The sequence below is a fragment of the Schistocerca serialis genome, chromosome 7, assembly GCF_023864345.2.
Source record: "Schistocerca serialis cubense isolate TAMUIC-IGC-003099 chromosome 7, iqSchSeri2.2, whole genome shotgun sequence".
NCBI lineage: Eukaryota > Metazoa > Arthropoda > Insecta > Orthoptera > Acrididae > Schistocerca > Schistocerca serialis.
The window spans coordinates 274,623,845-274,649,957 of NC_064644.1; the positions used below are offsets into that span (position 1 = coordinate 274,623,845).

Here is a 26,113-nt window from a genome sequence, read left to right on the forward strand (position 1 = left end):
TTACAGTGATTTTAGTGGTAAAATCTACAAACCATAGAAATTTCCCATCGCACCCGGCTGCCTTCAGATTTGTCAGTAAGATGGCACTGTGGAGAGCCCGTCAAAAACTGAACACAGATCAAGCATGAAAATACGAAGATGGTGTATTGAACTGTGGAAAAAAAGCAAAATAGAAACAAGTACAACTTCTAGCGAAGTAGAAGAGTAAGTGGTCACGGTGTTCGACTGTAAAGCAGCCGAGCCGTGTTCAAGACTTTCTCGTACCACTTACTTTTATTTATTTTTTTCACGACATTATGAACTGTCCTCCCAGTCACTGAATTTATTTTTCTCTTTCTGTATTCTTGGCAGTTGTCATACAGTACACTGATTATAGAATATGAGTCTTGTGGAAAGAATACATTACCGTCGGAAGTAAATGTGATGAATAGTGAGAGCAGTGAGATAACAAATAGACGTTTCACAGAAATGAAAACAACAAATAAACGGTTGGGAACTATGTTACAGCAAGGGAATTAAGGAGTCAAAACTTCCCAAAACTGAACTCGACTTCAAAAAGTTAATAACATCTGTTTTGATAGAACACAGAGAAATTGTGTGATTGTGAAACTGTTGCGTTTATTTGTTGCAACTTATGTGACAAACTATTATGTTTTCATCATTTCAAAAAAATGGCTGTGAGCACTATGGGACTTAACTTCTGAGGCCATCAGTCCCCTAGAACTTAGAACTACCTAAACCTAACTAACCTAAGGACATCACACACATCCATGTCCGAGGCAGGATTCGAATCTGCGACCGTAGCCATCGCGCGGTTCCAGACTGTAGCTCCAAGAACCGCTCGGTTACTCCAGCCGGCTTTCATCATTTCCTTAGGAGTGATCACATTAGCATTCGTACGAACACAAGGAGGCATATGTGACTCATTCACCAGGCGTGAATCCTATCATATGACGCACGTTCTGTCACTAATACCGTGTATGACACACCAGACGTGTTTTCCGGTGGAGGATTCGGTTGACTTGTCACCTTGTCATCAAACGTTTGCGCTTTCCATTCGAAAGTCACTTACTTTCGGTTGTTAACAGAAGAGTTGTGCAGAATCATCTTTAATTATAGGTCTGTTCCTTACACCTCCGTATTTAAAATGGACGTTACAACACGACACAGACACAAATTTGAATACAGCGAAGCCTGGAAAAAAAGAAAAACTTGGCAGGAGGTAGCTTTGAACACGCACTAGAGGTAACGCATGAGGATGCAGAGTTTCCATGACGTTCCGTAGTGCTGCCAGAGTTCCTTCAGTCACTACTATCCGTCATCAATGATGGCTCCCCACACCATGACGCTAAGAGTAACACCGCTGTTCCTCTCCAATACATTGGAAGAAATTGATCTCTGACCAGATCGCCCCCATTCTCGCCGGTGATAGTCATCCAGATTAATTAGGACTGTGATTCATCACTGAACACAGCGCGAAGCCTTTCATCAGCAGTGCATGCTTTCTGGTCTACGCACCACTCCAAACGCAGCCGTTTGTGTTGTGGTTCTAATGGCAGCCTACGCATGTGGCGGTAATTCTCTAGTCTAGCTGCTGCTAGTCTCCGATCAATGGTGCATGTAGTCCATTGGTTGTTCTAGGTTGGTAGGCACAGGTCTGAACTGCATACAAGTCTGTGGTGCACAATACAGCGATCCTGTCTTAAGGTGGCTAGACGTCTCGGCTGGAACCTTAATTACAAATATGCTGGTCTTCACGTTCCCATGCAGTACAACATTCGGACAATGTCACATCCGAATTTCCACAATATTTCGGTATTACACAATTCGACCAGCCTGCCAGACGAAGACTCTCTCAATTGCTGATAATGCTGTCCCATACGAGTACGCGGCGTTTCCTTGTTCTTTACTGTGATCACTCAACATCTGGCGCTGTTCACGTCTCTTATATATCCTACCAGGCCTGATAACAGCACTAAACACACACACACACCAATGCACTCTGGTGGCCGTTGTACATGTTACAGGGAATTTGAACTCCCGACCTTGTCTTCTGCTTGATTCACTTATCTGTTTTAACTTCCGCCGTAGCTTTGATTATATCGGTGACTAATGATTGTTGACAGCTACTTACAGTTTCATCAGAATCATTTGACAGCCAGTGCTGAAACTTGGCATCCTCCATGTCTTCCCGCCTATTACTGACTTCAGCTACACTCATAGACGTTGCTCTTCAATTACGGAGATTTCTTACCACTGGGGACAGCTGCATCTATCATACGTTCACTTGGCTACATGTCCTACCCAACTCCTGTACATTCTCTTTAATGCCAACATTACGTCGTCTACCCTCAGTCTTTTTAAAGGTCTCCCGTTGAAAGTCGAGGTCACGGTTGCAAGTCATAGCAGGCAGTGAGCACCGCTTGGGAAATTCCCGTTTTAGACACATCGGAAGCTTAGTTTGAAAAACTCCATGTAGTTAACCGAGAAGTCTTATAATTTTCTGAAGGTACGTTGAACTGATTACCATAAAACAAAAAGCGAGAATTCGAAGTACCTGTACAGACTCACGACTTTTATATCTGGAATATTTGATACCGATAGAACAGCAGGAAAGTGTCATTTTATCCCTAATGATATTTGCATTAAAATTTAAGACGTGTTTAAAGTAAGACCTATATTTTTTTTCCATTCATTTCTATATCACACATTTCACCCGCCTTCGTAGCCGAGGTCGTCAACGCGCGCCTGTGCGGTGACTGTGCTCGACTCTGAAGTAAGCCAGTTAGATTCATGGTGATGGAAAATTTTCAGTGTCAATATTTGAAGGGCAAGGGGAGGAGAAGTGGTGACGTTAGGTTCATGGGCAGCAGTCTTTGAGCCAATGCTTTGGTTTATATTTACAGCCTCTCTGCAGTGTGTCACAAAGGTAGGTCATACTATGATGTTGACGGCGATCCGTCCTTTGGATGTCTGTGTGATGCTCGCCGGCCCCCGTGATACTATTAGAGAGGAGCAGGCTGCGTGCCGGCGCAGGGTTTCACCCTCTTCCTACCCTTGATCCGTAACAAAACAAATCCAACACTACACAGTACAAGCCCTCATTACATTCATCCACACGAGACACATACACGCTTGACACCTCATAACAGATCGGAGGAAGGCAACGAGAAACTACGTCCACTGGAACATTGTCCAGAACTGCGAACTAATGAGAGATATCTACAGTGAATCCGTCATTGATTCCAAATTTCTACATTTCGATCAGGCTTCTGACACCGTTGCGCACAGGAGACGTTTAATAAAATTGCGTGCCTATAAGTATAGATTCAGTTGTGAGATTGGATTCGTGATTTTCTGCAGAAAGGTCACAGTTCGTAGTAATTTAAGGGGAGTCATCGAGTAAAACAGAACCGATATCTGGTATTCCCAAAGGAAGCGTTATAGGTTGCCCGCATTTCCTAATATACCTCTATGAACGACTTAGGAGACAATCTGAGCAACTCTCTTAGATTGTCTGCAGGTGGTGCTGCCATGTATCGTCTAGTAAAGTAATCAGAAGATCAAAACCAATTGCAAAGTGACTTAGACACGATGTCTGTTTGGTGCGGAAAATGGCAGTTAGCTCTGAATAAGGGAAAGTGCGAGGTCATACACATGAATACGAAAATAAATCCGTTATATTTTGTTTACAGTATAAATCATAAAAATCTGAAGGTTGTCAGTTCAACGAAATACTTAGGAATTTCAATTACGAACAACTTAAACTGGACAGCTCACATAACTAATATTGTTGAGAATACAAACTGCGTTTTATTTTTAGAACACTTAGAGGATGCAACAGCTCTACTGAAGACACTCGTCTGTCCTCCGCAAGAGTGCTGCTCGCTTACCAGATAGATTGACAGAAGACATCTAAAAAGTCCAATGAAGAGCATTTCGTTTTGTACTATCGCGAAATAGGGGAGGGAGTGTCTCGAATATGGTGAACGAGTTGCGGTGGCAATCGTTAAAACGACGGCGTTTCTCGTTGTGGCGAAATCTTTTCACGACATTTCAGTCCGTAACTATCTCCTCTAAATGTGAAAATATTTTATTGCCGCCAGCGTACACAGGGAGGAATAATAATAGTAATAAAATAAGGGAAGCTCTTGCGAGAAAGATTTAGGTGTCCATTTCTCCCATGCGCTGTTCAAAAATGGAACGGTAGGGAAATAGTCCGAAGGCGTTTCGAAGAGTACTCTGCCAGGCACTTAAATGTAAATCGCAGAGTAATCATGTAGATGTAGATCCCTACGCTTTCCCTAAGTATGGGAATACATTCATTTATTACTACACTCTACAACAGAATTAAAGGATCAGTTTTTCGAAATCCCGTACTTGGCACCCACTGCGACGTCACCCTCGGGCTTGCCAACGCTTCAATGAGCAAGATGTCGGCACGTGCGAAGGCCACGTCTCAGAAGTTCATGTGACGGGGAGGGTAGGTCAGTGATGTCACATTGGCAACAAACTTCACGACAGTTTCACCCAGCGCCACCGTGGACGTGTCAGACGACGAGAAGGTCGTCACACTTTCTCTTATCCACATTCTATCCCTTCTTTAGACGCCTCTGTGATGGCAGTTAGAACCACGACGCCTAACTTGGAAATCACGCGGTTTTCTTATGAGCGGCCTAGGAAAACATTCCGTGCGCACCGCCGCTCACAATTGGCACAAAAAGCTCTCAGAGGGTGACTTAAGGAGCGGCAATTGAACGACCCCTTTTACGGTCGAAAACGATAGTTCGCAAAGCGATGACCAACAGGGTGACGTTCTCCACAACCGTTAAAATTGCTGACACCCTTGGACGCTTAAACCCTTTTCTAAGGACATTGTGGGGCTGCAGCTGCGTTGAAAGCGACCTATCTACTTTGGAGGGCAGCACGACAGCAATTTTTGCTCTCCTATACTTGTGGAAATCACTAGGGATAGCTCAATGCCATTCGACGAAATTTGAACTTGATCCGTGGCAGTAGAGGATACGTATGCATCTTTATCCCAGCTTTTTCTCCCCCTCCTATGGCTTAGTCACGCGGGGGGAGGGGGTGGTGCAGCATTAAGATGTGCGTGGAAAACCCTAGCTAGTCAACACTCTGAGCGTCGTCGAGGCACCTTCATTGAGCCCGTTTGCTCGCGTATCATGTCATTTCTGGAAACCCAGAATCTACTCTGTAGGAATTAACATGGATTCCGGAAAAAGCGATCGTGTGAGACCCAACTCGCTTTATTTGTTCATGAGACCCATAAAATAATAGATACAGGCTCCCAGGTAGATGCCACTTTTCTTTACTTCCGGAAGGCGTTCGATACAGTTCCGCACTGTCGCCTGATAAACAAAGTAAGAGCCTACGGAATATCAGACCAGCTGTGTGGCTGGATTGAAGAGTTTTTAGCAAACAGAACACAGCATGTTGTTCTCAATGGAGAGACGTCTACAGACGTAAAAGTAACCTCTGGCATGCCACAGTGGATTGTTATGGGACCATTGCTTTTCACAACATATGTAAATGACCTAGTAGATAGTGTCGGAAGTTCCATGCGGCTTTTCGCGGATGATGCTGTAGTATAGAGAGAAGTTGTAGCATTAGAAAATTGCAGTGAAATGCAGGAAGATCTACAGCGGATAGGCACTTGGTGCAGAGAGTGGCAACTGACCCTTAACATAGATAAATGTAATGTATTGCGAATACATAGAAAGAAGGATCCTTTATTGTATGATTATATGATAGCAGAACAAACACTGGTAGCAGTTACTTCTGTAAAATATCTGGGAGTATGCTTGCGGAACGATTTGAAGTGGAATGATCATAAAAAATTAATTTTTGGAAGGCAGGTGCCAGATTGAGATTCATTGGGAGAGTCCTTAGAAAATGTAGTCCATCAACAAAGGAGGTGGCTTACAAAACACTCGTTCGACCTATACTTGAGTATTGCTCATCAGTGTGGGATCCGTACCAGGTCGAGTTGACAGAGGAGATAGAGAAGATCCAAAGAAGAGCGGCGCGTTTCGTCACGGGGTTATTTGGTAAGCGTGATAGCGTTACGGAGATGTTTAGCAAATTCAAGTGGCAGACTCTGCAAGAGAGGCGATCTGCATCGCGGTGTAGCTTGCTGTCCAAGTTTCGAGAGGGTGTGTTTCTGGATGAGGTATCGAATATATTGCTTCCCCCTACTTATAACTCCCGAGGAGATCACGAATTTAAAATTAGACGGATTCGAGCGCGCACGGAGGCTTTCAGACAGTCGTTCTTCCCGCAAACCATACGCGACTGGAACAGGAAAGGGAGTTAATGACAGTGGCACGTAAAGTGTCCTCCACCACACACCGTTGGGTGGCTTGCGGAGTATAAATGTAGATGTAGATGTAGAAATATACCTGTCTGAAACTTCCGACACCATTCTACCTTGCGGAAGCACTAACGCCTGCAGGGAGGCAAACACTGCCTGAAAGATCCAGTAAGGGTTGCCTAGCTCTCAGGCGCTACTCTAGCCGTTAGGCTTAATTACTCCCCATGTAGAGTACGCTGGTTGCCAGGATAGAAAACAGCGGGAGCGTGTGGTGCAGAACAGAGGTAGATGCTGGCTATAGGTTTCCTCAGTGACTCTCTCTCTCTCTCTCTCTCTCTCTCTCTCTCTCTCTCTAGAATCACAATCCCACCTTCTCGTTTGGCAAGTATTCTAGTTATACGCACTGTACACTTTCCAAGCAGAGGCTGGCTGCAAAAATGCTTGGTCTGACCTTGTGTTGATAGTAACGTAGTTGTTTGTTATGAAAGGCAGTCGCGCTAAGACAGCTTGCTGGTGCCATTACAGAGACACATGCCGCGCGGGGGACGCCGCCGCGGCCATGTTGAAATGGCAGCAACAGCAGCCGGCGCACCACCAGCCGGGCCAGGGCCTGCAGCACCAGCACCAGGCCGCTCGCCGCCGCCACCCCCCGCACCAGCAGCCGATGCAGCCTCCCGCAGCGCCGTGCAGCGCCGCTCCTGCCGCTGCCCCTGCCAGGAAGACTGGCCCGCCCAGCGAGTCTTCGGACGCGCCGTCGGCGTCCAGCACCACCTCAGCACCCATCACCGTCCGCATGCCTGGTGCAGATGACTGTGAGTCTCACTCTGTCTTCTGTCCTCCCATCGACAACGTGTTACTGTAAAACAGCGACTATCCGAAACACGAGGCGTATTTCGAAACTAAGGCCCGATAGATCTCTAGAAGAGCGTAGCGTTCCAAAGGATTGGAAAAGGGCACAGGTCAGCCCCGTTTTCAAGAAGGGACGTCGAACAGATGTGCAGAACTATAGACCTAGATCTCTAACGTCGATCAGTTGTAGAATTTTGGAACACGTATTATGTTCGAGTATAATTACTTTTCTGGAGACTAGAAATCTACTCTGTAGGAATCAGCATGGGTTTCGTAAAAGACGGTGGTGTGAAATCCAGCTCGCGCTATTCGTCCACGAGGCTCAGAGGACCATAGACACGGGTTCCCAGGTACATGCCGTGTTTCTTGACTTCCGCAAGGCGTTCTATACAGTTCCCCACGGTCGTTTAATGAACAAAGTAAGAGCATATGGACTATCACACCAATTGTGTGATTGGATTGAAGAGTTCCTAGATAACAGAACACAGCATGTCATTCTCAATGGAGAGAAGTCTTCCGAAGTAAGAGCGATTTCAGGTGTTCCGCTGGGGAGTGTCGTAGGACCGTTGCTATTCACAATATACATAAATGACCTTGTGGATGACATCGGAAGTTCACTGAGGCTTTTTGCGGATTATGCTGTGGTATATCGAGAGGTTGTAACAATGGAAAATCGTACTGAAATGCAGGAGGATCTGCAGCGAATTGACGCATGGTGCAAGGAATGGCAATTGAATCTCAATGTAGACAAGTGTAATGTGCTGCGAATACATAGAAAGATAGATCCCTTATCATTTAGCTACGAAATAGCAGGTCAGCAACTGGAAGCAGTTAATTCCATAAATTATCTGGGAGTACGCATTAGGAGTGATTTAAAATGGAATGATCATATAAAGTTAATCGTTGGTAAAGCAGATGTCAGACTGAGATTCATTGGAAGAATCCTAAGGAAATGCAATCCGAAAACAAAGGAAGTAGGTTACAGTGCGCTTGTTCGCCCACTGCTTGAATACTGCTCAGCAGTGTGGGATCCGTACCAGATAGGGTTGATAGAAGAGATAGCGAAGATCCAACGGAGAGCAGAGCGCTTCGTTACGGGTTCCTTTAGTATTCGCGAAAGCGTTACGGAGACGATAGATAAACTCCAGTGAAAGACTCTGCAGGAGAGACGCTCAGTAGCTCGGTACGGGCTTTTGTTGAAGTTTCGAGAACATACCTTCACCGAAGAGTCAAGTAGTAAATTGCTCCCTCCTACGTATATCTCGCGAAGAGACCATGAGGATAAAATCAGAGAGATCAGAGCCCACACAGACGCATACCGACAATCCTTCTTTCCACGAACCATACGAGACTGGAATAGAAGGGAGAACCGATAGAGGTACTCAAGGTACCCTCCGCCACACACCGTCAGGTGGCTTGCTGAGTATTGATGTAGATGTAGATGTAGAAATGGAAACCACAGTGAAAATCAAAAGTGTTTTATTTAAAATATGAGGGTTGTCCAGAAAGTAAGTTCCGATCGGTCGCGAAATGGAAATCACTGGGAAAATCCGGAAAATCTTTCCACAGATGTGTTGGGCAGTGTCTCTGGTATGCCCGTCGATCGTGTCGCGTCGCTCTTTTCAGCTTTGAGTGTACAGTGAGCACGTAAAAATGCGTAGGGAATAGCGTCTCCTGCCAAGTATGAGGGCCTTCTTAGAGATTTCGCCTGTGTCATGCAGCCCATATAACACAACTGTCGAGCAGTACATTCTTCACGCAAATTCTCGGCCGCACACTGCAGGGGCAATGAAGACGCTCCTGCAGCGTTTCCGATGAGAAGTGTTTGATCACCCACAAGACGGTCCATAATTGGCTTCCCCTGTGTCTCATCTCTGCTCACAAGAACCGCTGGCTATAAAGACAAATTTTTTCACGGACAACGAGCTGCAGACCAGTGCAAATAACTGGCCGAAAGAACAGGTGGCTGCTTTCTAAAATGAGGATATTGGAAAGCTGATACAACACTACGACAAAACTTAAAGTTGGAGAGGCGACTACATAGAGAAGTAGATGGAAGGTGTACCTAACTGTTGTAAATAAAACGTTTTTGGTTTTCACTGTGGTTTCCATTTCGCGACCGATCCGAACTTACATTCTGGACAACCCTCGTAGTTAGCCACACCTTCCAGCAACGTCTCTACATAGTCGCCGCTCCGTCTGAGACACTTGTCGTGGCGTTGTACCAACTTTCCAATACCCTCGTTATAGAAGGCAGCCTCCTGCACTTTTCGCCGATTCTCTTTCCTGGTCTGCAGTTCGTTGTCTGTTCCAAAGCGTTGACTTCATAGCCAGCGGTTCATGTCAGCAGAGATGAAAATTAGAGGGAGCAAAGTCTGGGCTGTATGGAGGGCGATCAAACACTTCCCATCGAAAAAGCTGCAGGGACGTCCTCATTGCCCCTGCTGAGTGCGGCCAAAACTGTCACGAAGAAGGAAATGCGTGACGGTTACGTTGTGTAGGCTGCATCAGATCAAGCTAAATCTCTCACGGGCACTCATACTTGGCGAAAGACAGTTTTTTAGTCATCTTTACGAGCTGACTGTATGCTCAGAACTGAAAAGACAGACGTGACTCGATCAACGGGCATACTAGAGACACTGTCCAACACACCCAAGCAAAGCTTTATCGGATTTCCATTGTGGTTTCCATTTCGACACCGATCGGACCTTACTTTGGGAATGCGCCTCGTTATTAGTAACGGGGATGCGCCTGCGGATAAACGGGCAACTGATCATTTTCGAAAACATGTTGTACCAGTGTTCATAGGTTTATGAATATTTTACAAATAACGCTAAGAACTGACCACATACCTTGATAAAATATTAATATTAGGGACAGTCAGATAAAATTCTTAACAAGATCGTAAGTTAGATGCGGGGCTTAGAGATGAGGACGTCATCTTCAGTTAAAATATAATACAATCTATAAAAATGTTAATGCTTACGAACATAAACAGTAATATCGTCAGATCAAACAATACATTCCGTTCTTTAAAACGGAAACCATTTTCTTTACGTCGTTAAAGCATAACAGAACAGTAAGACCGAAGTGCTGGTTTCTTTCCCGAGTCATCAGTCTTCTGAATGTATGGTTTGATGCGGTGCGCAGCGAATTTCTCTCCCGTGCCAATCTTTCTGTCTCAGAGTCGCACTTGCAACCTACGTGCATGATTATTTGCTAGATGTATTACAATCTTTCTCTTCCTCTACAGTTTTTACTCTCTACAGATCCCTCTAGTACCACAGAAGTTATTCTATGACGTCTTGACAGATCTATCATCCTGTCCCTTCTTCTTCTCAGTGTTTTTCATACGTTCCTTTCCACGCCGATTCTGCGAAGAATCTTCTTATTCGTTACCTTATCAGTCTACCTAATTTTCAACATTCTTCTGTAGCACCATATCTCAAATGCTTCGATTCTCTTCTGTTACGGTTTTCCACAGCCCATGTTTCACTACTATACACTGCTGTGCTCTAAACGTACATTCTAAGAAGTTTCTTCTTCAAGTTGAGGCTTATGTTTGATATTAGCAGACTGCTTTTGGCCGTGAATGCCGTTTTTGCGATGCTAGTCTGTTTTTTATGTCCTCATTTCCCTGTCCGTCATGGGTTATTTGCTGCCTAGGTACCAGAATTCATTAACTTCATCTACTTTGTGATCCCCAATCCTGATGTTAAGCTTCTCGATGCTTTCATTTGTGCTACTTCTTATTAATTTCGTCTTTTTTCGGTTTACTCTCAATCTACATTCTGTACTCAACAGACTCATTTTATTCAACAGTTCTTCACTTTCACAAAGGATAGGAATGTCATCAGCGAATCTTATCGTTGATGTCCTTTCACCTTGAATTTTAATCGCACTATTGAATCTTTCTTTTATTTCTGTCTTAATTTTTTGATGTACAGATTGAACAGTAAGGACGAAAGACTGCACCCCTTTCGTCCCAAATGTTTAATCTATGCGTCGAAGAAGTAATTACTGAAATTAAAAAAAAGACATGAGTGAAATCGCATTGTCATTGGTCAAACCATGGCTGATGTGACGGCCGTATTTAACGGCTGGGGAGTGGATAGTGATATGTCTGCGGTTGCACGAACTTCCACAGTGTTGTCCTCAGCGAATCAGAGGAAGAATTGCAGGACGTGCTGAATGGACTGAGCGTAAACAGAAAATAATAAAAGTAATAACCGTAGCAGAAATTAAATTAGTGATCATTTTAACATAATAATTGAGGACTACGAAGTAGGCTAAGTGAAGGAGTTCTGTAGCTTTGGAAGCAAAATAACACATGACGGACGAAGGAAATAAGATAACAAGTATACTAGTCAAGACAAGGAGGGCATTCCTGGTCAGAAGAAATCCACTAGCATCAAACTGCGGAATAGATATCTGAGAAGGTACTTTTGGACAACAGTATTGTCTAAAAGTCAAACATGAAATGCGGGGAAAACGGAAGAGAAGAGTATCAAAGCGTTTGAGATGTGATAATATAGCAGAGTGTTGAAAATTAGGTGGACTGATAAAATCAGAAACGAGATTCTACACAGAACTAGTGAGCAGACGAACACGTGGAAAACAGTGACAATCAAAGGGGAGATGGTGATACGACGTGTGTCCTATAACTTCCTTGCTACCATAAGGTCCAGTGGAGGTACAAATTGCAGGAGAAGACAGAGATTGGAATACATCTAATAAATAGATGAGGACGTTGGGGGAAAGTGGTTCTCAGAGATGAAGACATTGGCATAGGAGAGGAGTTCATGACGGACTCCATCAAACCAGTCAGAAGACTGATGACTAAAATAAATTAGATACAAAACATTGAAGACATTGTCGTAGTGGACATCCTCAGTCAACAGCTCATGAATGCTACACAGACATTAAGGCTCGTCGTGTCCTATGGAGAATATTTACAGAACTATGCACTACCTTTTTTGGAGACACCTGGTTAAGCTTGTACTACGCCTACGCCTTTAGGTAATTAATCTGAATCGGTATGTAGATGCCCAACGAAGACTGTAAATATTATCATTTGTTGTGCAGAGCTTTTTTATAAACGCTAAATTGTGGCCCTACATACCTCAAAAGGGCCGTGGAATAGTGACACTGTAATTTAATTTCGTGACCAGATGAGACTAGTACGTAATGAAAGTCAAAGTTACCATAAGGTCATTTTGTTTATTATGAATCCTCATATAAAACGAGAGCAGTAGTACAACAGGAACATGTTTAAGAACATCCTTTTCATTAACAAATTATCACAGGAACATGAAACAGCTACCAGAAACTAAGGTTGACTGAGATCAAGACGAGGAAACGGTAGATAGGTTACTACGTTATTAGCACACTGATCCGTTTCCGCGGTCTGATGACACTGATCGCTAAAAATTGAAATTGCCAGCCCAGCCAAACATAATTCTCAAGAAATCAAGGAACTACAATTACTTCATGTATTGGCACTCAATATCGGATAATCTTTATTAAAATAAATGAATACACTATTTTCGAATAAAATTCATTCGATCTACATGTCACTCTATATAATTTGCATCTCAAATATCGATAACGTGAAAGTCGACGGAACCCTTCAGTTCCGCCATCGTTCAAGGTACATGAGTTTAGAAACCAAACAATGTGCAATTATTTTGTAATAAGCCACCACAGAACATTGGTCCTTCATACCAAAATACATCGAAATATCCCTGAACAGCGTCCAAATTTTTGTCGGTGGGGTTCACGTTCACCTGTTTAACGAATTTAAATTGGGATACAGGTTCATAAAACTATTTCGTGATTCTTTTGACATGTTTTAATGTTACAGATGGAAACCTTAATTATTATTTGGTAAATGATGTAATAAAGAAAACTTACTGCCACATCGTTTTTCAGCGTAGTCCCCATGATGTGAAATGCATGTTTTGCACTGCTTCGGAAGTGCATGGGTACGGCGTATGAAGAATTCTTTTGGTTGCGAATGCAGCCACGCGTGCACCGCAGTTTATGCCTCTTCATCACTTCTATGTGTTACTTTACGCCACACGATAGTTGCCCGGAACGAGGTCTGGTGAGTGAGTTCGGCGTTCTGTGTAAGGTTACCTCTTTTTCAACCATAATGAGAGCGAGCAAACTTATCCTGCCGATGGTTGAAAGCTGGTTTTTTAATTTTGATGAAGAGCTACGGTTCCTTTCCCTGCTCATCCTTTCGTTTCAAGCTGATAGTAGTGCACCCAGGTTTCCTGTAACATTTCTGTCCACAAATCCATCATCTTGACCTGAAAAATCCACAGACATCGACGCCACAATCCCTCAATTTAGCAGTCAAATAACATGTGAAAGCTGTTCATACCGGTTAGATATTTACGTAAATGCAAAACTGATATGACTATTCCCTAATTATTCCCCTTGTTTTACGGTACTTTTACTCACGAAGTGATCTGTCTTCTATTCGTGACACATGAGACAGTAGGCACACTTTCATGGCGCAAAAGAATATGTGGAAGGGCTTCTAGCATGTATTGAGGTAAAGCAAAATTATGACCATCGTATGTATTCATACTGACAGAAGCTGTTAATGTAGGTGCTCAGGTTGATGCTGTGTTTCTCGACTTCAGGAAGGCATTTGACCCTGTCCCACATTGCTGTTTATTAAATAAAAATAATAAAAACACGGGCTTATGGAGCATCGTACCAAATTTGTGACTGGATTCAAGACTTCTTTGCAGACAGAATCCAACACTTCGTTCTTAACGGAACGAAATCGACAGATGTAAAGGTAATCTCGGAGTACCTCAAGGACGTGTGGGAGGATCCTTGCTATTTACAACGTACGATAATATAAATGATCTGGTAGAATGCGTCGGAAGCTCTTTAACGCTGTTGACAGACAATACGGTTGTCTATAAGAAAGTATAAAGCCAGAATATTCTAACGATTTGCAGAAGGATGTACATAGGGTTGATAATTGTGCAGAGACTAGCAGATGACACTGAACGTAAACAAATGTCCCATACATAAGAAAAGAAGTCCACCACTGCACAACTACACTGTTGATGAAAATTGCTGGAAGCAATATACGCTGTTAAAATATCTATGAATATACAGGGTGTTTCAAAAATGACCGGTATATTTGAAACGGCAATAAAAACTAAACGAGCAGCGATAGAAATACACCGTTTGTTGCAATATGCTTGGGACAACAGTACATTTTCAGGCAGACAAACTTTCGAAATTGCAGTAGTTACAATTTTCAACAACAGATGGCGCTGCGGTCTGGGAAACTCTATAGTACGATATTTTCCACATATCCACCATGCGTAGCAATAATATGGCGTAGTCTCTGAATGAAATTACCCGAAACCTTTGACAACGTGTCTGGCGAAATGGCTTCACATGCAGATGAGATGTACTGCTTCAGCTGTTCAATTGTTTCTGGATTCTGGCGGTACACCTGGTCTTTCAAGTGTCCCCACAGAAAGAAGTCACAGGGGTTCATGTCTGGCGAATAGGGAGGCCAATCCACGCCGCCTCCTGTATGTTTCGGATAGCCCAAAGCAATCACACGATCATCGAAATATTCATTCAGGAAATTAAAGACGTCGGCCGTGCGATGTGGCCGGGCACCATCTTGCATAAACCACGAGGTGTTCGCAGTGTCGTCTAAGGCAGTTTGTACCGCCACAAATTCACGAAGAATGTCCAGATAGCGTGATGCAGTAATCGTTTCGGATCTGAAAAATGGGCCAATGATTCCTTTGGAAGAAATGGCGGCCCAGACCAGTACTTTTTGAGGATGCAGGGACGATGGGACTGCAACATGGGGCTTTTCGGTTCCCCATATGCGCCAGTTCTGCTTATTGACGAAGCCGTCCAGGTAAAAATACGCTTCGTCAGTAAACCAAATGCTGCCCACATGCATATCGCCGTCATCAATCTTGTGCAGTATATCGTTAGCGAATGTCTCTCGTGCAGCAATGGTAGCGGCGCTGAGGGGTTGCCGCGTTTGAATTTTGTATGGATAGAGGTGTAAACTCTGGCGCATGAGACGATACGTGGACGTTGGCGTCATTTGGACCGCAGCTGCAACACGGCGAACGGAAACCCGAGGCCGCTGTTGGATCACCTGCTGCACTAGCTGCGCGTTGCCCTCTGTGGTTGCCGTACGCGGTCGCCCTACCTTTCCAGCACGTTCATCCGTCACGTTCCCAGTTCGTTGAAAATTTTCAAACAGATCATTTATTGTATCGCTTTTCGGTCCTTTGGTTACATTAAATCTCCGTTGAAAACTTCGTCTTGTTGCAACAACACTGTGTTCTAGGCGGTGGAATTCCAACACCAGAAAAATCCTCTGTTCTAAGGAATAAATCATGTTGTCTACAGCACACTTGCACGTTGTGAACAGCACACGCTTACAGCAGAAAGACGACGTACAGAATGGCGCACCCACAGACTGCGTTGTCTTCTATATCTTTATCACTTGCAGCGCCATCTGTTGTTGAAAATTGTAACTACTGTAATTTCGAAAGTTTGTCCGCCTGAAAATGTACTGTTGTCCCAAGCATATTGCAACAAACGGTGTATTTCTATCGCTGCTCGTTTAGTTTTTATTGCCGTTTCAAATATAGCGGTCATTTTTGAAACACCCTGTATATCCGGAGCGGCCTTAAGTAGAGTAACCAAATAAAATAAATACCAGGAAAAGCTTGATGCCAGACTGAGATTCATAGGAATAATCTTCAGGCAATGTAATTCATCTACTAAAGAAATGACTTACAAGGCACTTTTCCGACTGATTATTGGGACCCTTGCCAGCTTTTGTGATAGAGCGGATCGAGAAGGTCTAACGAACAGCGGGGCGTTTCCTCGCGGGATCGTTTAGTCGACGCGAGAGCGTTACAGAGATGCTCAACAAAGACCAATAGCAGACGCTACAAGGTAGGAATTGTGCATCACGGGTAGTTATACTATTAAAATTTCGAGAGATCACTTTCTGGGACGGGTCGGGAACTACATTACTTTTTCCCAAGTACGTCTCGCGAACTGATCACAACGAGAAAATTCGAGAAATTAAAGCGAATGGGACAGGGAAGGGGGGGATCAGTTAGTGGTAGCAAAAGTACTCTCTGCCACACCGTCAGGTAGCTTGCGGCGTATCGACACAGATGCAAATATTTTCAGTGTATTGCTTCCTTTGACGATTCTGCGGAGAACCTCCTTACTCCTTATGTCATGAGTCCACATAATTTTCAACATTCTTCTGTAGCACTACATCTCAATCACTTCTCCTCTCTTCTGTACCAGTTTTCCCCCTGCCCATGATTCACTACCATACAGTGTTGTGCTCCAGCCGTACATTCCCATAACTTTCTTTCCCAAATTAAGTTCTAAGTTTGATAGCAGTACACCTCTGTTGGCCAGGAACGTTGTCAATGCCTGTATTAGTCTTCTTTGTATCCCTCCGTACTTCGTGCTGCATGGGTTGTTTTGCTTGTAAGGCTGTAGAGTCCTTAACTTTGTCCGTTATCACCAATTTTGATTTTAATTTTGTCATTGTTCTCATTTCTGCTACGCCGCATTCCCTTTGTCCTTTTCCGGTCTACTCGCAATCCGTATTCTATACTCATTAGACAGTTCATTCCATTCAACAGATCCAGTAATTCTTTTAGACTTCGCTAAGGACAGCAATATTATCAGCGAATTTTATCATTGACTAGCGAACGCGGTGGTGCCTCACAACTGTTAACTTTGCATTGGAATTGGATATACGTGCTAATCGCCTCCTCCTCTCTCTCTTTGTTCGTCTCCTTCTCCCCCTTTCTTCATATCCTCCCCCTCTACCTCTCTGTCCATCACCTGCTCAATCTCATCCTGTCCATTTCCTCCCAACTCTCTCTCTCTCTCTCTCTCTCTCTCTCTCTCTCTCCAATCTCCTCCTCCTCTTCCTTTTCCTCTCTCTCTTCCATGTCCTCTTTCCCCCTCTCTGTCTCCCGCCCCCCTTCTCTGTCCATTGCCTTTCCCTCTCTTTCACTGATATTGAGAATCGTTTATTGTTGCTGCAAACTAGACCTTGACTTGAAATTGAAGTCGCTTAAAATAAATGGGTTAAATCGGTTTGGATCATTGTATGCCAAGTATGACAGACATATCTGTGTAGTTCTAGGATCTGTGAGGATAGTAGCTTCAATGAAAGTATTTGGCATAGCTCTAGTCAGTGAGTGGGTGGGATTATAAAGTTAGCGATAAACACAACTTCCCTGTTTTCTGTTAAAACTGCAAGGAAGAACAGCACATTGTTATGTATACAATATTATTGTATACAGTATTATTGTTATATATATATATATATATATATATATATATATATATATATATATGTATGTATATATATATGGGTGGCCGATTTTAGCTTAACTTCGGCTACATTGGAGGAAGACGTGTAGTTTTGAGCCGCACATAATACACTTAACACTAACAATAATCGCTGAAAAAAAGAACGAGATGGACCAAAGAGAGAATACCGTCGTGTGGCGGGAGTTTCAATTTGAAAATATTCAATTACAAATCTGATCATGTCATGGATGCTCACTTCTTGGATCGCACTGATACTTGCTTTGGGCCGCAGGCGGCTCGCGAGCCGCGTATTGGAGACGTTTATTCCAATGGTTTGAATTCTCTGCTATCGAAGTCAAAACTGACTACTAGATAGAATACAAAAGCGCGCAGTCTCAGTGCACTGTATAACACTTTGTTTCTCGTAGTCGTTTTTAACAGAAAACCTATATATTGCTATATAAAACATTTCAGTGTATTTCTGTATAAATGCTTAGGAAACGTGTAGAAGATTTGAAGGGAATCGGTTAAGAACTTTTCATGATTTGAGTGTATATAGAAGTATAGAACAGATATGTACATTTATATAACACGTATATTTAAAAAAGATGTAGGCTATGTCCGTCTGAATGATTACTAGTTTCAAGTAAAAATTTGAAGTAAATCGGTCACGATATGTGTATGCTTACAAATTATATATGTTAAAAAATAAATAGTCTATGGCTGTCCAAATGTTTACTAGGGTATCATTTACACATGTGAAGTAAATCGGTGAACAGCTTTTCGAAATTTTTAGTAACAATGTTAAAGAGCGACTTGTCTTTATATAGTAGTATCAATATCCTTTCAGCTGAATGTTAATTCCACTCTTGAACCTTTCTCTATTTCCGTCACTCCTTCTTCGATATACCGATTTAACAGTAGGGACGAAAGACTGCATCCCTGTCTTACACCATTACTAATCTGAGGAGTTTGTTCTCGGTCTTCCAATCTTGTTGTTCGCTCTTGATTCTTGTACAAATTTTGTATTACCCGCCGTCTTTCCCTATAGCTTATTTTAATTTTTTCAAAAAATTGAACGTCTTGCATAATGTCACTTTGTCGAGTGCTTTTTCTAGATCGTCAGATCCTATGGGCGTGTCCTCATCTTTCTCACATCTTCCTTACATTATCGAGAGCAACGTCATAAATGCCTCTATGGTGCCTTACTCCAATACTCAAAAAAACGTATCACTGTTCCAATGAGGTGCGATTTAACAACTAGGTGGCAGTCTTCGCACTGACGCAGCTACTTGTTCTGTGATGCAACAACTCACTACCAGCTGTTAGTCATTTGTCGAAAGACAATGAAATCATCTGTCAATTGCCGAACCGACAGTTAAACTTACAGCAATTTTATTTCGCTTTTAAGGTTTTCAGTTTGCTGGCTCATGTAATCATATTCCAGCTAATTAGCCAGTTTGAAACGAACGACGACAGATATGTGGACACAAGTAGCAACCTCTGTGGCACAGGTGCGGATGCGAGGCTGCCGGTGTGGCTGGGTCCCCGCGTGGTGTGGGTGGCGGGCGTCGGCCGGCGCACCACCTGCGATGACGTGGTGGAGGCGCTGGGCGCCAGCCCCAGGGACTACGTCATCGCGGAGCGCTGGGGCCGCGTGGAGCGCCGACTCGACGGCAGCTCGCGCCTGCTCAAGCTGTGGAGCGCCTGGGGCGACGCGCAGGGGCAGGTGGGTAGGAACAGAAATAAACTGCTTCCAGTCTTGTTAGCTATCTGTAGATGACGTTTTTGTCAATTTCACACATTAATTTATTTAATAAAATTGCAGCCAAATAGCTATATACAATTACTTTGCTTAACTTTTACATTTACATTTTACATTTTTGCATATTCATTTATCGATTTCACTCTTTTACTGCATAGTTCTATGTAATATCGTTCACAGGCTTCGAGACACAGTTAACATACACATGTTGTGGTTGAGTCATGATAAGTTTTGTTCTTACAAATTAGATGCTGGAAGCAGTGAATAGAAAGTCTAGTTACGACATGTCGCAGCTCGAAGTTTGGTGCTGTCCATGAGCAGCTAGTCATTGCTTCGGTGCCATAGAACTCCGGCCATACTTTTTCTCGTTTGTCCTCCATGATCTTCAGTTGCTTTCTGGAAGCCCTGGTGTGTGGCATCATATATCGAAGTTTTATGTCTTCGGTTAGGAATGTCTCTCTCGCTAGCAGGTACACTAGTCTAGATCTTGTTGTCTTTGAGAGACGTAGTGCTCTTTTTAGATAAGTCGATTTCACCTTTTCTATTGTTTCTAGATTTTTTTCTGTCAGGAGGTCCCATATAACCTCCATCCCATGGGCCAGGATTGGCAAGATTTTTGCATTGAATAATTCCATGGCTGTTTCTAGACTGAGTAGACGGATGTTTTTGATGTCCTGTATTGCTATTATTGCTTGGGCTGCACGTTCTGTTGTATGTTTTGCGAAACATTTGGCTGTTGGTTGCAGTGTCACCCCTAGGTATTTAAAGTCTGATGAGGTTTTTATTTTTTGTCCTCTGATGTTGATTTCCGCATTCTTGAGTGTTTTGCCTCCTTTTCTGAAAATCACAATTTCTGTCTTTGTTATATTTATGTGTAGTTTGTGTTCACTCAACCATTTGTCCATTTTCTCAATGATTTTCTGCAGCTTCTGTATATCTGTTGAATCTACGGCTTTGTTGTCAGCGTATGCATATACATATACACTTCTTCATTTTCTCCAATTCGGAGTACTTCTTCAGTGGCAAGAATGTACAGCAAAGGGCTCATTGGGTCACCCTGTAAGACGCCGTTCGATTGCAGAATGAGGTTCGAAAAAGAGAGGTTGTCTGATATTGTGATTAAGTTGTATTCGAGGATTCTCTTGATTGTTCTTGCCCATGCGCTATCTTCTCCCATTGTGTTTTCCAGTTTTCGGACTATGAGGTCTCTTTCCAGTAGGTCAAAGGCTTTGGTAAAGTCTATGAACACTGTGTAGAACATTTGTTTCTTTTGTAGCGCTTCGTCGATGTTGTTTAGACGAAGACTCACTACCGTAAATGTTGATCTTCCAGATCTGAAACCCATTTGTCGTTCTGGGAGATGACTGTCCACAGAGGCTTTGATTTTTTGTGTAGTTATCTTTGAAAACATCTTGAACTGAGTACTTTCGAGGGCTATGCCTCCGTACTTGTTTGAGCCCGTTGGGTCTCCTCTACCTTTGTAGAGAACTTTTATTGTCGAGTGTCTCCATCGTGTCGGAATCCTTCCAAGTTCCAGGCATTTGTTAAATAGTTTCATCCATAGGTGTTGAAGGGCCTCTTTCGCATCTTTTATATGTTCATCGTATATATTATTGGATTCTGCTGCTTTCTTGTTCTTCAGTTCTTTTATTACTTCTTTACATCTTCTTCATTTAGAGGTTGCCGTACATTGTCTTTTTCCTTAGTCTGATGTTGTTTCTCTTTCTTTGGGGGTGTTTTGATTCCTCGTTTGTTCAGTATCTTACTGAAGTGGTCTTCCCATTCCTTCATGTCTATATTTGGTGGATGAGCCACTTTCCTTGGTCTTGCTGTTATGTATGGGTCTTTCTCTGCTTCAACCGCCTCTCTTTTTGCCTCTCTTTCTATGTATTCTTTTTTCTTCCCTTCTATTAGTTTTTTTTGTAGATTCTCCTCTCTTCTGCATATAGTTTGTATGTTTCCTCGTTGTGCTGGTTTCTTAATCCGTGGAGCGTTCTTAGAACAGTGTTTCTTTTGCTGTAGCATTCAGCATCGAACCATCTTTTTGCCGTCCTTGTTTTTGAGTTTGTTTGTATCACAGAATTTTTTAGGAGGTCTTCTATTTCGTCTGTTGCTTTTTCAAGGTCTCCTTCCTCTATTAAAGTTTCTATTTGTGTTATTTGTTCTTGCTGGTTTGTTAATTTTTCTATATCTATTTTTGTTTGTGTGATTTGGTGCGTCTTTCTTGCTGGCGGTGATGTGACTTTTTTTTTTTTTTTTTTTTACAGTCGTATTGACCAACTAGGATCATGTTAACAACTTCAGTTCCTCTTCCTCCTTTTTTGTTGTTTCCTATTTTTCCAGTATTCCCTCATTTTCTCCCCATGAAGTCTCTTCCTTTCTTCTGTCCATGTTGTGCCCGATTTTTTATTTATTCTGCTTTGAAAGCCTTCCAAATTTAGTATTTTGTTTTTAAAACGGTTTCTTTCTGCTATTTCTGATTCTTTAATGTTGTTTATTTATTTTTTGTTTATTTATTTATTTTTATTTTCATTGGAATGAATTTCACACATTAATGTTCCATCGATACGAAGGACACATTAAATGCAGAAGCAGGTTTTCCACTCCTCAGGAAGCAGCAAAGAATAACAATGCCTTTAGCTTCATTTCCGTAACATCAGATGGTAAATTGCAAGCGTGCTCTTCTATGTGTATTCTACAGTCCCCTTACCCTAGGTCAGTGTTCGTCAAACTCTTTAGCTCTAGATCCAGTACTGATATTGTGGTGTGGCACACTGGACCGCCTACGTGCTGATATTCTTAATTGTCAACGTACATAAATTAGTACTAAGTGGTTATAATTAAAGTGCACCTACTCACAGAGGTCCAGTGTCGGTGGTAATTATCCTATGGCAGCAAAACTTCGTAAATATTCGTTAATGTGGAACCAATTTATGCTGAAAAGATTTGTGTGTGTGTGTGTGTGTGTGTGTGTGTGTGTGAAATCTTATGGGACGTAACTGCTAAGGTCATCAGTCCCTAAGCTTACACACTACTTAACCTAAATTATCCTAAGGACAAACACACACACCCATGGGCGAGGGAGGACTCGAACCTCCGCCGGGACCAGCCGCAGAGCCCATGACTGCAGCGCCCTAGACCGGACAAAGATTAGTTCCAATTTTGACCACCAGGTGTAAATCTGGCGCTGTGAATGCAAGAAAGACATATGGAAATTATATGAATGTGTAATGTATGTCCTTTTGGACGCATCCAAAAGAACAGACACCACACATTCATATAATTGATTCGCCTCGAAGGGAAACGAAACCACCTTCTCCACTGCAGATGCAGAAATACGTCCGACCTCCTACAGGAATCTCTGAGTAGCGTGCATGGACGACACGGACAGGGACTACAGATAGGTGGCACTAGATGGGAGTGTGGGTCGGCCGAGAAGCGTGCTGAGATAGTTTGCGCAGTTTCGATCAACACTGTCCGGGTGATGCAGTGGTGAGTTAACACAACTGCCTACTAAGCAGTTGGCCGTCAGCGACGGACCGGCGAGGACGCGTGCTTGCCGTCCCGCCGGTCTAGTGGCGTACGCCAGTTTGTTTACTTCACGCAAGCGCGAGACGCTTATTACAAGCTCATTACAGTGACATGGCGAACTCCTTTAGGAAGAAAACTATCGAAATTACTTTCCAAGCCGAAAATCCGAGACTGTGAGCATATGAAGTAGAAAACTTCTTACATGATGAACTGCGACTAGATCCACAGGAGGTCGGCTTCTAAAACTGCATCATTTGCTGGATGCGGCACCCATTAAAACGCCAGATGTCCCTTCAGCGACCAGGTACCGAAAGCAAGGAAGGACCCATATGGAGAGTACCAACTCGGCATGGGTGGCACCACATCAGCTGCCGAAGGAGCAAGACACAGGGAAAGCCCTGTCACCGAGAACTGGATAAGTGACTGTCACACTACAAGAAAAATCACCACTCATCGATGACATTAAAGAAAGGAGCCAAAGTGCAAAACATTACTTAAGAATTGCCATGAAATTTAATCGAAAAACATCAAGTTCAGACTTCTTGACATTTACTATTGTACATTGCCATAAATTTAAACTGGAAATGCAGTAATAAAAATCTGGTTACGGTAAATTGTGAACATAAAAAAACACAGAGTGAATGCAAATGAGCATTCACCATCAAACAGTAATACAGCTAACTTTACTCTACGTGCTCACTTAGTAATCTATATTAGTACATATAACAAGCAAACAGCGGCCGCTCTAAGCTTCACCCAAGGTTACTCAAAGTAGTAAAATCGCAATTAGTGCCTTAATTAGCTTGGCGCCACTTAAGATTATGTCAGTAGCCCTTGTGACTGCTCTTACAAGCACTAGCCGTAACTTAAACTAGGACTTCACTTCAAGGCGGTGACGTAACCCTTCTAAAGCTAAACAAGCACTGGCCATAACTTAGAATCACACGTGCTATAATAGCGCGCCTCAGGCTACTCAGTCACTACCAAGTGAGAATAAGTGTTGGTGTAGGGCTTTGCGAAAGACCGCCACAGAGAGGTAGTCAACGGCGACAACAAACACATTCCGTTGGTTCTTTCGTACTACAGGAGGTGAGCTAAATAACTATGGAGACACACATAAGATAAACCGAGTACATGGACAACCATAAAACATGATCACACAACGCCACAAGGCCCTCGCATTTTAAAAGCACTCAGTGCACAACAGCAGTTTTGAGATCGCACATCATAGAAAAGTCATCCCCAAATTGCAACGGAAAGACAGGAAACCAATATAAGGAAATGTGACGGTAACACCATTAAACAAGGAAGGAACAAAAACATCATAGCGAACTAAAATACAACCAGATAAATATGATACTGTGTCAGACGCAGCTGTCACAAACAACGTATTCACAGGTCACGCCACGAATTAGACGTATAACGAACAATGGTACTTCCAGTCTCAGTTTAGTTACTGGTATTGCGCGCAGTACACATACGCGATACTTTCCGGTCATCCTCTCGGAAACAAGGAAACTATTTTCCCGTCAGAAAACACTACTCATCACTAAGGACAGAATCAACTAGATCTCAAATAGTAGCCACAGTCTTAAGCTAATATAACACACCAGACAGTCAAAGCTGGACTTCCCTACGTTTCAAGGGGTTGAACTAGCAAAAGCACACGGCACATGTGTACCTCGTTACTTATCGCACGTCACAGTGGAGTCACTCGCAGTGGAGCTATAGAATAGTCCCAAACGCGCGACCGCAACAAACGAGGAACACATATCCCATTGTTACTTACTACAGAGCCTCTCTGACACAGCTTGTGGGTACCGACCGTAGGAAGAATTGTAACCGTTGGGTTACCAACGCGCACGCAACACATACGTATCTAATCCCTGCTCGCACTTTACAGTGGAACCACTCTCCACCGAGCTATGGCCGATTGCTGAAAGCACGACACAAAATAGACCAGGAACACACAAGCCTTTTTCTCTCCCTGCAAAAGCATACAGACAATTGCATATGAGTTGCGAGCCACCGGCGACAAATCTAATCTAGTGCTCGTAGAACCTGTGGTTAAACATTCCCATTTCAAAATGAGTTAACAAATAATGTGACAGCAGGCAGAACAACTCAAAATCACTTACGCTATCTGCCGTGTACTGTACTGTCAAAGTATAACTGTCTCTACTGAATAAACTCTTAGGACAGAGGACATGAACAGACAACGCCGAAAGGTGATAAACATGACTGGAGAATTGAACAAACAGCTGACCGTAGGTAGTAAGGACGATACTGAACGGTAGACAAGTTCACTACATTGCCCATAGTGTCGTGATATCGTGCTAGTCGCATTATAACCTAAATATATCACTACCACCTCGGCGACACAAAGAAGAAAACTTGATCGCGACCGCATGAGGCGGCCGAGTCTATCAGTTCCGCGAGAGAAGGCCCCCGCCCTATATCTCCGACCCCACCCCGTCTTCCAGGTCGATGCATGCTTGAGGTCACTAAAACAGCTGCTAGGGAGCATCCGATCGACAGACAGCAGCCCGCACGGTTAGCTCTGTCTTCCGTTGTTGGTGAAGTCTTTTAACATTTCAGTTCTCTCTGCATGGTCATTTGGTCAGTTCAGGAAATGACCAAGCCGTTACTCTTTAGCATATACGACTTCAGTCACTGATATTCGCTCTATGGAAATGAAAGAATGCTGTTGTATGCACTAAAAGCATTTCAGACTTATTTCTATGCCATCAGTGTTTGGTTCCAATGGCTCTGAGCACTATGGGACTTAACTTCGGAGGTCATCAGTCCCCTAGAACTGCTTAAACCTAACTAACCTAAGGACATCACACACATCCATGCCCGAGGCAGGATTCGAACCTGCGACCGTAGCGGCCGCGCGGTTCCAGACTGTAGCGCCTAGAACCGCTCGGCCACTCCAGCCGGCCATCAGTGTTTGCTAAAGTTATTGAAAAGGCTCTGTCTGTAAGGGTAATTGCTCATTCTGTACCACATAATTCGATATCAAATGCACTGCGCGGCTTTGGAAGTGACTTGACAACTGAAAATGCTATATTCTCTTTTCTCTGTGAGGTACTGGATGGATTCAAGAAAAGGTTTCGAACGCTAGGCATCTTTTTTTCTATATAACTAATGCGTTTGATTGTGTTGGTCACTTAATATTGCTCCAGAAGTTGGAGTAGTTCACAATTGGTTCACCTCTTACTTTTACAAGAGGCAGCAAAAGGTCATTATTCACAGTGTTGAGATGG

At 43.2% G+C, this 26,113-nt stretch overlaps 1 protein-coding gene across 3 annotated transcripts in view; it reads left to right on the forward strand.

Annotated features, from left to right (window-relative positions):
- The window catches only part of LOC126412649 (ras association domain-containing protein 10-like), a 1,122,590-nt gene that overhangs the window by 1,083,662 nt on the left and 12,815 nt on the right, over nucleotides 1–26,113 (forward strand). For all 3 annotated transcript variants that reach the window (XM_050082344.1, XM_050082343.1, XM_050082345.1), the window contains 2 exons: nucleotides 6,857–7,143; nucleotides 19,063–19,277. In XM_050082344.1, the coding sequence (XP_049938301.1) occupies nucleotides 6,891–7,143; nucleotides 19,063–19,277 (468 nt within the window). In that variant the 5' untranslated portion in view covers nucleotides 6,857–6,890. The remainder of the gene's footprint in view (nucleotides 1–6,856; nucleotides 7,144–19,062; nucleotides 19,278–26,113) is intronic.